The sequence below is a fragment of the Berghia stephanieae genome, chromosome 5 (assembly GCF_034508935.2).
Source record: "Berghia stephanieae isolate SIO BIC M18660-M18661 chromosome 5, UCSD_Bste_1.3, whole genome shotgun sequence".
NCBI lineage: Eukaryota > Metazoa > Mollusca > Gastropoda > Nudibranchia > Aeolidiidae > Berghia > Berghia stephanieae.
Genome location: NC_088364.1, coordinates 49,130,983 through 49,146,742, shown reverse-complemented (window position 1 = coordinate 49,146,742; position 15,760 = coordinate 49,130,983). Strand labels below are relative to the sequence as shown.

General features: G+C 38.0%; 1 protein-coding gene across 2 annotated transcripts in view; it reads right to left on the bottom strand.

The window, feature by feature from the left end:
- LOC144973101 (uncharacterized) overlaps positions 1–15,209 on the bottom strand; it is a 37,518-nt gene extending 22,309 nt beyond the window's left edge. For both annotated transcript variants that reach the window (XM_078915135.1, XM_078915136.1), the window contains exon 1: positions 14,628–15,209. In XM_078915135.1, coding sequence (XP_078771261.1) covers positions 14,628–14,688 — 61 coding nt within the window. In that variant the 5' untranslated portion in view covers positions 14,689–15,209. The remainder of the gene's footprint in view (positions 1–14,627) is intronic.
- Between the last annotated feature and the right edge of the window lie 551 nt (positions 15,210–15,760).

Genomic DNA, 15,760 nt, shown 5'->3' with positions numbered 1-15,760 from the left:
GGGGGGGGGGTGGAATAACTAAACCCAACACCGATATATGCAATTATTGACAAACAACCTTTACAATTGTTTAAAACGTTATACTTACATGTATACACATACAATATTACACAAGTCACACAAAACACACACACACATAGTGACACACACACACAACACACACACAAATACCTGACTATATTTCGAAACATTCCTAAAATTACGAAATTTTGGCTCCAATATCTGAAGTTCACGAGCATCTCTTACGTCAGTAAAACGTATTGAAAGTGTTGAAAGAGAGATTTTATGCCAGACTAGATACATCATTTTAAGGATTTTGAAGTGTTTTTTTTTTTTTTTTTTCTTTGTGGGGGGAAATTGTTGATTTTTAACATTAACTATAGCGACTACAATTTTAATGTCCTAAAAAAATACCAATTTTTAAATTTCCACAGGTCTGCAAACACAAACAACAAGGTTAAGGTTATACCAAAATCTTATAAAGGGTCAGACAATTTTGTTCCTCTACCGAAAGGGGGGGGGGGGGTGGTAAAGTATTAATGTTGCCAACATTGCTATCAGCCAACTGATTAAAGCACATTTTTGGTCATTTCCAAAAAAGTATAACTGAAAGTGAATGAATGCATGTAGCGACGTATCAACGATACTTTCAGATGATAACGGTATCGAATTACTTGACTAACCCACAGAGTAGACCGACTACTGGCAGTGGTAACATACACTTGGGTATATTATAATATAATGCCCAAGTCATAACAACACTGCCACAAAGACTTCGGTTCACCGGGCATAAACCAACCCCAAGGAGTGGCTGGCCATAATTTGACAATAGTTCTTGTAAAGAGGAAGACAAAGAAGATAAGTGGGCCAGACAGCTAGATACGACAAGCAATGAACTTTGAACTCATTGCATCTGGGTTTGTTTGTTTTTTTACCGACGTATACCTATTTGCAGGTCTGATAACCCGAATTGTCATGGGCACATTATTGTAATAAATAGACACCATCAAACCGACGCAAAATATAATCATTACAACAATGTTAAATTAAACCCATAATAGCGTTCGGTTATCAGACCTGCGAATATGTGAACCTTGGTTTTTACATATGTAAAAAATGCTATAGATAGCATGAAGTTGACGTCATTCAGGTCTTTGTTATTGCTTTTTGCCATCCGCGTTTATGAGTAATTCTTACTAAACTGTATTAACCTGACTATAAACGTTCAAGGTTACACATAGTTTTGTGTGTTGGTCTGTAATCCTCCCGGTTTCAATGTTGTGATGTTTTTAGCCAAGCGCATACTATCTATACATTCTTTCAAATTTAGAGGTAATGAATGAGGAATCTGTTTCTAATTGTATTGTCACAACAATCGGATCGAATCAACCAAAAATGATAAAGAGATGAACAACATTGTAGAGTTGCACGCTGCATACAATGAGTAATATACAAGTTTTGAACAAAACAAATTCTTTTTCATGTCCAATCGACGTCTATGCTCAAACCCTCATTTGACCAATAACGTTTAATTAAGCATAAAACGACGTTAGAAATGATATTCAGTGCACAAACGGCCGATATTGATGTTGCTATTGACCAAACACACACACACACTCTCTCTCTCTCTCTCTCTCTCTCTCTCTCTCTTCTCTCTCTCTCTCTTCTCTCCTCTTCTCTCTCTCTCTCTCTCTCTCTCTCTCTCTCTCTCTCTCTCTCTCTCTCTCTCTCTCTCTCTCTCTCTCTCTCTCTCTCTCTCTCTCTCTCTCTCTCTCCTCTCTCTCTCTCTCTCTCTCTCTCTCTCTCTCTCTCTCTCTCTCTCTCTCTCTCTCTCTCTCTCTCTCTCTCTCTCTCTCTCTCTCTCTCTCTCTCTCTCTCTCTCTCTCTCTCTCTCTTCTCTCTCTCTCCCTCTCTCTCTCTCTCTTCTCTCTCTCTCTCTCCTCTCTCTTCTCTCTCTCTCTCTCCTCTCTCTCTCTCTCTCTCTCTCTCTCTCTCTCTCTCTCTCTCTCTCTCTCTCTCTCTCTCTCTTCTCTCTCTCTCTCTTCTCTCTCTTCTCTCTCCTCTCTCTCTCCTCTCTCTCTCTCTCTCTCTCTCTCTCTGCCTGGCTGCCTACCTGCATGCCTATCCACCTACATATCTAACTACATGAGGGCGTGAGATAAATTAAAGCAGTCGGCACAGCACACTGCATAACACCCCATTTATTATAGAATGAATTTGTAAAAGATGGTGTAACGGTACTCATTTGTATTGTCACAAGCGACAAAAAAACAACGAGATGAATAAGTTCCAAAACGTGTCCGACAACTTTTGACCTCTTGTCGAGCTGGCAAAAGAGATACGTCCATGATCGTCTGAAGTCGGACATGATGAAGAAAATGGACGATGGATTAAATTAATAGGGTTTGTTTTAAAACAACAAAAGCAAACAAAAAGTAAAAAGACCTTTTAACGCCCGATGAAGAGAATAAAAACGAGATTGTCTAGGGGTGGACACGAAAAGGAATTTTTTAAACGAAAGTTTTAGGCTCAAACTTTGACGGCCGACTGGTCCTCCTATCGCAATGGTTCAAAAAAAAAAGTATGAAATAAGACCCACGAGACCGAAATTCATCAATTGTTTCTGTAGAACTAAACAGTAGCAAATGTTTGCTGCCGTTTGGATACGACACAAGTCCATCCGTAAAGTACTTTCTGCAAGCTCTTACTCTTACAAAGCTAGAGCTACTCAACACAGTTGGATGGTCAGAAAGAAAAAAATCTCGACTTTGCCCCGGGATCAATGCCAATTCCTTGTCCTCTACTGAGCAATCGAGCCCCAAATGATGGTGTAAAAAAAGACCTGGGCTCAAACCAGTCTGTAGTCAATGCACAATAAAACGTTTGTTTTTAGGGAAGGAGATGGAGGGAAAAGGTAAGCCCGAAAGGTTCGTTTTATTAACCCTGATTGTTAGGAAATTGAAAATTATTTTATTTTCTCTTTACGATCTGTTGAGAAATTGTCCTTAAAAACTCGTATGAACAGCTAACATAAAATTGAGCTTCGCCATAAAAATATGTTATAATTTTAAAAACCACTATCTACACCTAAATCTTTTTGTTTTTAAATATAACGTACCAGTATCTATTATAATTATTTATTTCATGCGGTAGTGACGATAGTAAAACGCAAACAACACCTTCGGTCTTTACCCTTCGTAAACCGCAGTCAAACAAGCTTTTCTCCCCCTCATTTCATTCCCAAACTTCCTGTTGTTTTCATTTTTAACACTATACAGACTGACAGCTGCGTGGGACGTTAATGTTGAATATGCGTCGGGTTGTTGTTGTTGTGTCCTCATTATCAAGGCAAAGTTCCCCCGCCCTTCTTTCCCCTTTCTACCTCTTATTACCAAGTTCAAAATGACCTCGTATTTAAAACAACCAAGTTGAAAGCTCAGAGAGTAATAAAAATAGAGAAGAGAAAATTTCAGGTTTCACATAGTAAATGAATACAGTAAAAACTAATAAAATGAAACGTATATTAAATGATCGTGAAGACGACCCAGGCCGTAATACAGTAGAAATCTTTATAGGAGATAACAACGGATTGTTCAAAGTCGTCGTGCGCATGTCTGAAAACGGAACGCAATTATGGGCTCGTTTTAACACTGTTGTAATGGGCACTTTATTTTGTATTGCTTTGAGAGTACTTCCAAAACAATGAGCCCAGATCAGTAAATTAGTACTTCTTCAGCATCGTTGGTCCCTTTACAAGTGTGGTATGAAAGAGAATTCGAACACCAACCTTTAGATCTATATAATATACGAGTAATTGAACCTTAAAGTTCACCGGCTCGCCAACGTTGGAACCAACATAATAGACAATAATATTATAGTACACACGGCTAGCATTAACAAAGGATTGCAATATGGCAGACTAATAATAATACACCAAATAACTACAACGGTCCCTGTGATAATATGTTATTGACCTTTAATATTGCGAGTTAGAAAGGGATTGCAGAAAAGGTAGATCAAATGGGTGCTCCGAATAAATAAACAATAGTTCTGACATTAAATCCATTGCCACAAAGAGATCGCCTCAAACTTAAAGAGTATACTATTGTTATATCACTTAACATCACATCCAATGTTGTCTATCCCCCCCCCCCCCCCCCCCCCCCCCCCCCCCCCCCCCCCCGGCTGCCACATGCATACACATTTATTTATTTACACCTGCAAGCAAGTCACACTGACTACGTGAAAATGGTTGTTTACATTATATTAGAATTTTGTGTTCTGTCTTTGTTCTTTTGTTTTGTTTGTTTGTTTTGTTTGTTTATTGGTTTGTTTTTAGCTTTTCTGTTTTTGATTTTTGTTGTTTATTTCATTTTTGTTTGTTTGTTTGTTTTTTTTTGTTTGTTTTGTTTTAATTTTGTTTTGTTTTTGTTCTGGTTGGGTTTTTTATGAGTTGGGTGACTCTTGTCACACTTTAAGGTCTTTGAAATCACTGGTTTAAGACTTTTGACAAGATGAGGGTCATTTCAATCGACCGATATTCGCAGTTTTGTTTTACAGTGTATTTTTATTATGGCCAAACGAGGAAGAGAAAAAAGTTTTGCCACAGCACGTTTGACTTCTTAAACAGGACGGGACAAGGTGGGCTAAGGATATCATCCTAGGAATTAGCAACTGAGACAAAACAATACACATAACCGGTGGTCGTGGAGGTAGGATGAGGAGCAGGAGGTGTTGATGGTGAAAGAAGAAAAAGAAGAAGAAGACGAAGACGACGACGACGAAGAAGAAGAAGAAGAAGAAGAAGAAGAAGAAGAAGAAGAAGAAGAAGAAGAAGAAGAAGAAGAACGACGACAATTAGCGGGATGAGGAAGAGGGCGAGGAAGGTGCAGGACGACGAGAAAGAGAGAGAGAGAGAGAGAGAGAGAGAGAGAGAGAGAGAGAGAGAGAGAGAGAGAGAGAGAGAGAGAGAGAGAAATAAAGCAATGTATTAATGAAAGGATCGTACGGATATATATATAATTTCTCTCAAATTCTGCCATCACGCCACAAAGGAAAAGAGCTCCATTACGTAGTAGATGTGGTTGACGCACAATGCGTATACTTCAAACGGATAAGTGCGCCATTCCTAATGTCAACTACAATGATAAGAAGGCAGGCCATTCCTTGGTAGGACCAAAATGAATTAGACCCCTCTATGTATTAATTATATTGCACTTGAGTTTCAATGCACTTGTGTGTGTTCATCCGATCCTTCTTCAAGGGCTGAACAATGTCTCTTCTTTTCTTTTGTATAATATTATATTTTATTTACTGACTTGTCACCTGTACTTGCATAAGTTAAGTCACCACATTTCTATATAGATATATTACTGATGACAAGAGCTCGAAATACGACGGATATCCGGTATAGAACAATCAACAACTCTCTCTCTCTCTCTCTCTCTCTCTCTCTCTCTCTCTCTCTCTCTCTCTCTCTCTCTCTCTCTCTCTCTCTCTCTCTCTCCCCTCCCCTACCTTCCTATCTATCTTGCTATCTGTAAGTTCGCGTTCTCGCCGTGCGTACGTAAATATATATGTGTGCGTTTGTTAAATCAAGTTTGACAATTTTCAAATTTTTAAAAATTTTTTACCTGATTGTCGTCCAATTATAAATCGAAACTATCGTAACAAATTATCCAAAACCGATCACTCCAAAACTAACGAGTAATGAAGCTTAATAAAGCTGAAAAAAGTATTAAGACTTAACTCCCCTAATCAGTGCAAATGAGATGTGCTAACACCTTTATCCAGGTCCCTGAGTAAGGACCACTCGATGCTTCTTAACAGTAATTTATCGGGAACAGCCGTAAAAAATAAAAATTGGAACATCCACCCCGCCTCCCTGTTTTTCCATTTGATTCAAACAAATTCGCCTTTGTTAGAGATTTTTTTTAAAAACGTACAAGTGTCAAAAAAAAAACAAAAAAACACTCACCGTCAATTCGTTAAATTGTGTGTTTTGCCCGCTGAGAAATATCAATTACAGCACTCTTAGATCATGATTAAGTAAATGCGATATTTTAAACTTAATTTCTTCCCTTCTATAACATCGCCTCATCAAAAAAAGGTCCCCATAAATATTAAATGCCAAAGTTATCTATTAATCGATAAGTCATGTGTGTTTGTTTATACTCCGATATAAGTGAGGGCAATGCAGAGTAGGCATAATCTATCCTACCACTCACGCACCAACATGACCACGCTCTCTCGTACTCTCTCTCTCTCTCTCCCTCACACACACACACACACACACACACACGCGCGCGCGCGCATCTTTAACATTTTGGCCCGAAAACTCGTCCATCAAATACATATTGGTCGATTAAAACGACCCTCACTGTCAAAAACTTTCAACCCTGTCTTTTACGAAAGAATATGAAAATAAAAAATATAACGGATGAATGCAGTCGAGAGATTATTGCGCACTGACCTGATGAATGCCAAATTCAGTTTACTATAATAAATTAGTAGAAAAATAAATACAGCAATAAATAAAAACATAATCATAAAAGTAAGTATAATAGTAAGTCTATATCTTCATCAACTAACAATTAATTTTCAGCGTATGTCGAACTAGTCCTAAGTGTCCCTGAGTAAAGCATTTTTATTACACATTACATTAACGAACAATACTAAAAAACGTTCATTATCAGTAACGGATAAAAGTGGGAGCACAAAAGGCCGCTTCTGGAGTGATTTGTACGGCAGGAAATTAAAATACTGTTGTATGACCTGCCCGTCAGGGTTATCGAAATGACAATGTGAAGTGCATTGTATATATGTTTAACGCCTTGAAAATGTATAGATACACCTATTTCGTTATTTATCTAAGTATTTATCTATTCATTCATTTATTGATGTACAGTGAGAATGTGTACGTGGGCCTCTGTTACCTTGAGCTACGTTTTAATTTCAATTATATAATATTATTTCGTTAATTTATATGACTAAGCAAATAGATACACTATCTCGCTTTATGGACAATCATCACAAATCAATCGATTTAACCCCCCCCCCCCCCCACACACACACACACACACACAATCTCGTCATCGTCCCAACCACACAATGATGACTCATCCTTCCATTAGTATCATCAACAGGTTTCTTCTCTTTGAAGGACACGTCCGGTATCGATGACAAACCGCAACCAGTGAAGATTAGCGGAAAAAAACAAAGAGCACACAACCTCTCCCCACCAACACTCGTGTCCTTTTCTCCCATCTCGAAAGTATTAGGCACCTGACACCCCCCCCCCTCTCTCTCTCTCTCTCTCTCTCTCTCTCTCTCTCTCTCTCTCTCTCTCTCTCTCTCTCTCTCTCCTTTTCCACCTTCCTAAGCTACTCTTTTCCTCCTACTGGTGTTGCTCCTCCTTACATCTTTATCTTCCTTCTTCACATTGTTCTCTACCATCTCCCTCTATTTCTCCTCTTCTTCATCCTCATCATTCTTCTTTTTCCTCTCCTCCTCCCCTTCATTCTTCTTCTTCTCTTCCTCCCCCTCATTCTTCTTCTTCTTTTCCTCCCCCTCATTCTTCTTCTTCTCTTCCTCCCCCTCATTCTTCTTCTTCTTTTCCTCCCCCTCATTCTTCTTCTTCTCTTCCTCCCCCTCCTCCTCCTCCTTCTTCTTCTTGCTCTAAATAGCATTATCTCAAATGAACCATGAATTTCGAATGACTGGATGCAAGTGCCCCTTCAACTTCAAATACAATCAGGAATAAGTGAACCAGTGAGCGTTCTAATGAGAATTTCCTCTATGTGCATATGTAAATGGAAGGAAAGATAAAAACAATGCATTATCAAAATTAATCCCCAGATGTGCGATTCAAGAAACGTAATGAATTGCGCAATGCGTATAATCTCAACTTTAGAGAAGCCGCTTTCTAGAAATAATAATAATAATAATAATAATAATAATAATAATAATAATAATAATAATAATAATAATAATAATAATAATAATAATAATAATAATAATAATAATAATAATAATATATTTATGCACGCGCACAGTCGGTCGAGTCAGAGCTAGTGAGTGAGTGGTTGTTATTATTATACTAACATCAAGGTTAGCGGCAGTCGGTTATGACGCGTGAGTCAGTCAATGGGGAATTTGTGGGTTGTATCGATGCCAAATATCTGATGAGTCCGTGGCGAGTGGAGATGGGGAAAGGGGGGGGGGGGGGGATATATTTCGAAAGAGCCAAAATATAAACGAAAGCGGATGGTAACAGCATCCAATTATCTAACGATCTTAGGACAGATATGCGAGCCATACAATTTGATACAGCACGAATATATAGATATTTTTTATAAATCCAAGTCACAAATACACCCCCCCCCCCTTCCCCGTTCTACTCTCTGTCCATCCAAAGGTATTTGGATCTAATTAAGACCTGGTCGGAGGTTATTTACGAATGACCACGTCTTAACCAAATAACTAGCAGTTATTTGTGTCTTTTTAGAGCAAGGGGAATCTTGATAATGTCCTGGTCAACTGGTCCTTGGGGTTTTTATATTTTTTAAAAACAAATATTTAAAATCTAAAAACAGAAGAGAAATAAGATGAGAGATTTAAAAAGTATGACTCCCCAGGTCCTATGAGTTCTTTTTCTGCCAGGATGAGGGACATTTCAATCAATCGATATTTGAGGGATGAGTTTTCTGGGCAAATTTTTAAATACGTGTCCTCCCATGGTACGGCAGTTCACTGATTAAAGCATAAAAGTTAGAAGCCTCGACAAGTGCGAAACCGGTCATTTGTAGACATCGTTAATAATAATGATAATAATCGTATTTTATCAGAACGGTGTAGTCTAGTTACGTTTACAAATGGCACCATTCCGTCTTTTTCTGTATGGTGTCTGGATTGGGTGGGTTGATTTCATGGGCATTGTTAGGTGCTCTCGTGGGATAGATGTCCTAGGACAAATATCATAATTTGGAGTGGACGGGCTAAATTATGCATTCCTTGTGAGTCTGGAATGGCCACCGCGTGCTGGAATCCATTGCATTATAATATGATAAATAGTGGTAGATGTTTACTCTAGCCGATGCGGTATCAAAGGTAATAATGAGATTCAGGATTTGGCAAATGACGATCGTAGTGGGAAATGGTCTCAAGCGATATCTCGAGGATCATAACAATCGCGATATTGAAGTGTGTGTGTGTGTGGGGGGGGGGGGGGGGGGGGTGTTGCGATTAGTCAGTAGGCTACCGAAATAATTATCAAGGTCCTATTTCTTTGCATGTTTCACAGGTGGTAATCTAATAGAAATCTAAAGAGTGCCGCCTTTGTGAAAAACCCATCTGAAAAAAGGGGAACGCATGGATCATATAAACGCATAAAGATTACCAAGATAAAATTTCACAAGCACCCCCCGCCCCCCCCCCCCCAATTAAATTAAATTTTAAAACGTATTGATATTGTTTCGTTAATTTTTATAATTTTATCTCATGAAAATGATTTTTATGAAACATGACTTTACTTCTCAAAACAAAGAGAATCTAAGACGGCATGAATAATGATGAGTCACTCTTGATAAGAGACAATTTCATGCATTATAGCTTTTTTTATATATTTAATCATTCAAACACGATTAGATAGCCACTTTGTCAAAGTGATAACATCCGAGTACTTAGCATGTCCTAAAAAACATTCTAGACAATATCTCTTGAGATAATATTATTAAAGCAAACAATTCACCGGCATCGTCGTCCCATTCACACACACACACACACACACACACACACGTTCTCACCTCAAAGATCACCCCAACCCCGAATCATAAAACATTGGATTTAAGTTTTAATCATCGCTGCTATCTTGCATAACTCATCGTGCAGAGAGAATCGCATCGATGTGATGCAACTTTGGCGCTGTTTCAACTGCATTTTGGCATAATTGATGAATTAAAGCAACGTTAATCATCATCACCCCCCCCCCCCTTATCTCTCTCTCTTCTCATCCTTCCATATCATTCATGCAACCTAATTATCAAATCACCGCGTGCACATACATAATGGGCTTCTACCTATACTATCATATCACTCTATATGACAGCGCCCCCCCCCCCCCCCCCCCCCCCCCACGTTTAGCCAACATTCCTGTCGCGCGTTAATGTCCCGCCTAAAGCAATGCATGTGCATTCCTGTTAACTGTTAACATTACTCACACCAGTAACCCGCATTGATTAAAGCAAGGACGTGGATCAACTCACGCCCACACACTTGTCACAGTTCCAATAATCCAGGAAAAGAGAGTATATTGCCAGTAAAGACAGACTGAGACATCAAAAATTGATTACACAATGAGAGATATCGGCGTACAGGACATATTAACAATGTATTATTATATTAAACATGCACAAATTATGCCCCCCCCCCCCCCCCCCTCCTGGCACACCGTGCTAAAATGCGTTACTATATGCAACAATTATCATTCCAGCATCTATTACTGTACAAAATGTTCATGTACCTAATGCCGCACTTATCACCACCTCGCGTCCGAGACTAGGCTTTTCTTTTTAAAGCATTCTTATAATATCCGTTAGTGTCAGGAAACAAATTTAAGAAAAGGAACGAAAGAAAATTAAGGCGACACATAAGCCTTTTACAACTGGTTGTTTCGGCCTTCGTGAACAGACACACTTTGACCCACTCATGCTGTGCTGCTATTGTAGATATCATTCGACCTCTGATAACTCAATCTTGAAAGAATCCGCATACATTGTTGGCAATGTCAGAGTAGCCTACCCTTGGGCCTTGGACTGTGAACTATATGAAAAACAAACGTCTGTGCATTGCCATCAATTTAAGCAATCTGGCCCGATAGGCAAAAGTTTCTGATAATAGAATGCTTATATTGGTATATAATTAAAATCGACTATTTCATCCCAACTAGTAATGTATGTAATTCATGATGAGGCAGAAAAAATAAATGACAGGAAAATGGCGATTATATAATACTGTAATTTTTAAAATGTTGACAGCAGACACAACATTCAGTCAACACAATTTTACCAAAACCGCACTGCTGAAAATGTTAACATCAGCCTTATATTAAAACTCCGTTTATCCCCCCCCCCCCCTCCCTCTCTCTCTCTCTCTCTCTCTCACTCTCTCTCTCTCTCACACACAAACACACAAACACGCGCACAAACACCATACTCGCCGTGTTCTAACCAATGTTAATATTTATATTCAGCAGACACGTTTATTGAAATGTATGCTCTATAACAATAGTAAGCCCTTGTGATGTCTTTCTCTTTTATTCTTATTTGGTCTGTCCCACTCTCGCTATAACGAAAGCATTCCAACTTTAAAGCAAAATTCAAATAACAAAAAACAAAAAACAACAACAACTAAAACTCACCCAAGACAATAACACGATTGTGTTGACGTCACAGCTACGCTGAAATTCTAACGAATACAAACAGGAATTCTTGGATCTCGTCCAAGAGGTGCCAACGTTAAACGACGCCTCATTCTAGTATTGCTCAACAAAATTGGTGAAAGATGACAAATCAGTGATCATAATCATTTACTTTGTCCTCTGAACATTCTCAACAATAAAAATCCCTACAACATCAATCGCTAAATTTGTAATTGAAATGAGAGAGAGAGAGAGAGAGAGAGAGAGAGAGAGAGAGAGAGAGAGAGAGAGAGAGAGAGAGAGAGGCGGGAGGGTGTCCCTGAACTTCAGTAGAAAAAAAGTCCAGACCTTTTTAAGATATATTTACTGACCAATAAATTCCACGAAAGAAGGAAAGACTATCAAATTTTAAAAAGGATGTCAGATGTCAAATAGTAATGTGCATAGTCATCGGTGTGGTGAAAGGTGATGAAGTGATGTTGGGGGTTGTAGTAGTGGACGTAGCAATGATGATGTGGTGGTGGTTGTAGTAGTGGTGGTGATAATGATGGTGACGATGATGATGATGTGGCGGTGGTGGTAATGATGGAAGAGTTAGAGGTGGTAGCGATCATGTTGATGATGGTGATAATGGTGGTTGAGTTATTAGTGACTGCTGGGGTGATGATGAATGATGTGGTGCAGGTGGTTGCAGTGGTGGAGGTAGTGATGATGTGTGATGGAAGAAGCAATAGTGGTGATGATGATGATGTAACAGAGGTTGTAGAAGACCTGAACAAATACCCGGCCGACCATCTCCAGACCCAAGTACCCAAACGAGTGAATTTCTGACCCTGGAAAGACAATTATCAATTCCCCGAGAAAGACAGACAGAGAGAGAGAGAGAGAGAGAGAGAGAGAGAGAGAGAGAGAGAGAGAGAGAGAGAGAGAGAGAGAGAGAGAGAGAGAGAGAGATGTAGGTATTAATATTATCATAAGTGAAGTAGCAGCAGCAGAAGCAACAGTAGTACCTACTTTAGAAGAACTACTTTTAGTAGCAGAAATAGTAGTAGTAGTAGTAGTAGTAGTAGTAGTAGTAGTAGTAGTAGTAGTAGTAGTAGTAGTAGTCATAGTAAGTAATGATACACTAGCATGCAATTTGAGGAATATACGATGGATGGCTGGCCGGGGAAGTCGAAAGGGCAAGAGATAACGGTAGTATAATTCATAATAAGGTCCAGTCTCGAGTTCATGCTGTGAGGTGACAGGGTGTTCAGCTTAACTATCAGTTTTGTCTCTCTGTAATTCCTATGTTGTTTAAGTGGTGTGCCCCCCCCCCCCCCCCCCCCCCCCTTTTTTTTTATAATTGACTTAATTGATTGCGCACCATTTACAAATATCTAGACCTCTATTGTTCTATTTTAATTCATGCTTCCTTACAAAGGAGCATACTATTTCCTGCCCCGCCAATGTTTTTGTTTATTCACCTTAACAACACCACTATCACATTATCAGATTCGTCTGTAGTGTTTCGTTCATCCTGTTTTGTTGAATTAACACTTTTGCAGTCGTGTAATTCTAACCCTATTATTATCAATCCTACCTCACCCTTTAAAGAATAAATGTAGTGAAAATAACCTTAGCCACGCCCTTTGAATTGATGTAAACAGTCTGAGTTTCATTATTTCAGTAAATGTCAGCAGTGATTGCTAAATTAAACGTCAGCTTCATTCATTTGTTGTTTTTTTAAAACAACCAGGGTTTGAGGATGAGTCACAAATCCGGTGTTTTGATTGGACAAACACATATATACAGATTAATTGTTAATTATCTTCTGATTTTCTTTCCCCAAATTACCTTTTTTGTGAAAAAGTAAATAATTATAATTATAAACAATATTTAATGTCCAGCCACTTTATGGACCAATCTTCCAGTCTACCTTGATCTCAATTTTGATTTGACCAGCTGACAGTCCTCCGGATAAAATATAGAGAGGTGTGCGTCAAGGTGACGTTTCCTTAAAAAGCAACAACCAATTTTTTCAGCTCATGTTTACCCTGATTATTTTCACTGTGATATTACTATTTATAAAAAACAACTTTTTCAATCAATAAATCAGTTCAAAATTAAAGAGAAGTCAATATTTTTTTTTTTAATTGAAATTTTATATATGGACTTAAATCCGGACTTAACATATCTTACTGTTACTGTTATTGTTAGAGAGGTTTAACATGTCTTACTGTTACTGTTAGAGAGGTTTGCCCGAAAAAGATGTACACTCAATAAAGCAAGGAATCTATTTTCTCAGCTCATTTCCCCAATTAATTATGATAACAATACAAAAGAGGACATGTTTTTTTTTTTTTGTTTAATCAACAAATTCATTCAAAATTTCAAACAGACCTGACCCCAGGGTTAAGTTTATTGGGATGCACCTCTGTCGCAGTTATATAAGTCATTATGAGGTGCAGCTATGTGGTCTTGTGGTATGACATTCGCTTTCGGATCAGAAGGTCTTGGGTTTGAGCCTCGCTCAGCGCATAGTTGAGTCCTTTGAAAAGGCTCTTTACTCACTTTCTCTCACCATACTCAGGTGTAAAATGAGGACCTGGCCATCAAGTGTTGTCTCTGTCCAGAGACAGACAGCTGTCATGCCTCGTTCTACATGTTATGTGTTGCTGTTGGTCAGGGTCCCTTTGTAAAGTGCTTTGAACATGTTTATATTTCGCTATATTAAAAAATTCAAGTGATAATGATGACGATAATAATATGGTGGTAATGTGATCTACACGAGCATTAAAATTTAAAGTTCCACTGCTAGAGCAACACTACGAAAAATAGTAGTTCAGTGATTATTGTGATAATATTATTATTAATATATGGCCTTGGCCTTGACTGGCCTAGCAGTCGAAATGTAAAGAGACTAGTCTAGAATTTATGTCTATTTTGTTTTGTTTTTTTTTTGTATTGAATATACTAACACCCTTTTATATCATATCCTGAAAGCGCATAAAATGTGATTTGAAAATATAAATTATTAAGTATTAATGGTGTACTTAAATTTCCCATCTGTCATCTGCCTGCTGAGGAGGCAGGGCCTGGTTAGGATTGTGATTGATTGAAATTGAATATAAATTCGAACCCCGACTGACAAGACTAATGCAACACAGCAAGAGGTAGATTTCCACAGTGGACAATAGTCTATAGTAGTAACATTGGCAATTGGACTTACCTTCAATTATTTGATGTAAACATAGAAGAAGAGTCGTTATGTTCAATCTGTTAAATTCCATTGTGTGGCAATTTCAATTGTGGTTTTTAGTCTCGGTAGTTGAAGTTGTCCCACAAAAAAAAAAAGGATTTGACAAGGAATTAAAACAAGGTCTCTAATTAATCTGAATACTTTCTGTATTTTTTATAAACAAAAACAAAAAAAAATGATAACAATTTCAGTCTCAAGTTCCACCTGACAGTGCTCTGGTTAGAGATGAAGATGACTAACTGGTGAGCGAGTCAGTGACTATGGAGTGTGTGTTGATGCTGTTTTTCTGTTGACACAACTATTAGAATCTGTTTGCGATGAGTTAGACTGAGATCCAGTTCCAGATCCCAACACTACACAATATAACCTTTGACTGTGAATATAATAGAGGACGGTAATGAATATATAAATTTCACAAGCTATAAACAGGTAAAACTCAAGAATTTAATGATTTTTGTGACGACCCTCGGTCGGGGCTTGAGAAAACTGCGAACTGAAAGAAGAGGAGATCCCAGAGATCTACCTACTCTGTTTTTCATTGAGGGAGAGAGTGCCAACTTTCTTTCCTCCGTTCCTTATTTTTACTTAGCTTTTCATTGGATGGATATTTATAGTAAATGAACTCGTCCATAAAAGGATAGAAAGCCTTTAAGTTTTGCAATAATAAAGGAAATACTATTAAATGTACGACAATAAATGCAATTTTCATCCAATATTTTAATATCTTAGAGTCAAAAATTAATAATGATCCTTCAACTGAAGTAATTGATCCGTACAACTTTTGATAATGTTTCCATAATTTTGTAAATGTCCTCCTATTTTAGTAATGAGTCCTGTCCTATTGGAGATTCCAGCAATGAGTGCTATTTATAGTTGACGTGTGAGTTAAGACAGAAATTACGTCACGCTGTTTTTTCATTATTTTTGTGACGAATAAATATATATATTTTTTTTTTTTTTACTCTATCTATCTAGGCCTATTCTCTTTTTTTAAAAAGGATCGGGGGGATACAAGTGTTCCCTACAGCCTCCGTGTACTCACAAAAGTAAGTACACAAAGCTACAGCCCATGTTAACAACGAGCTTAGAAATATGGCAAATCA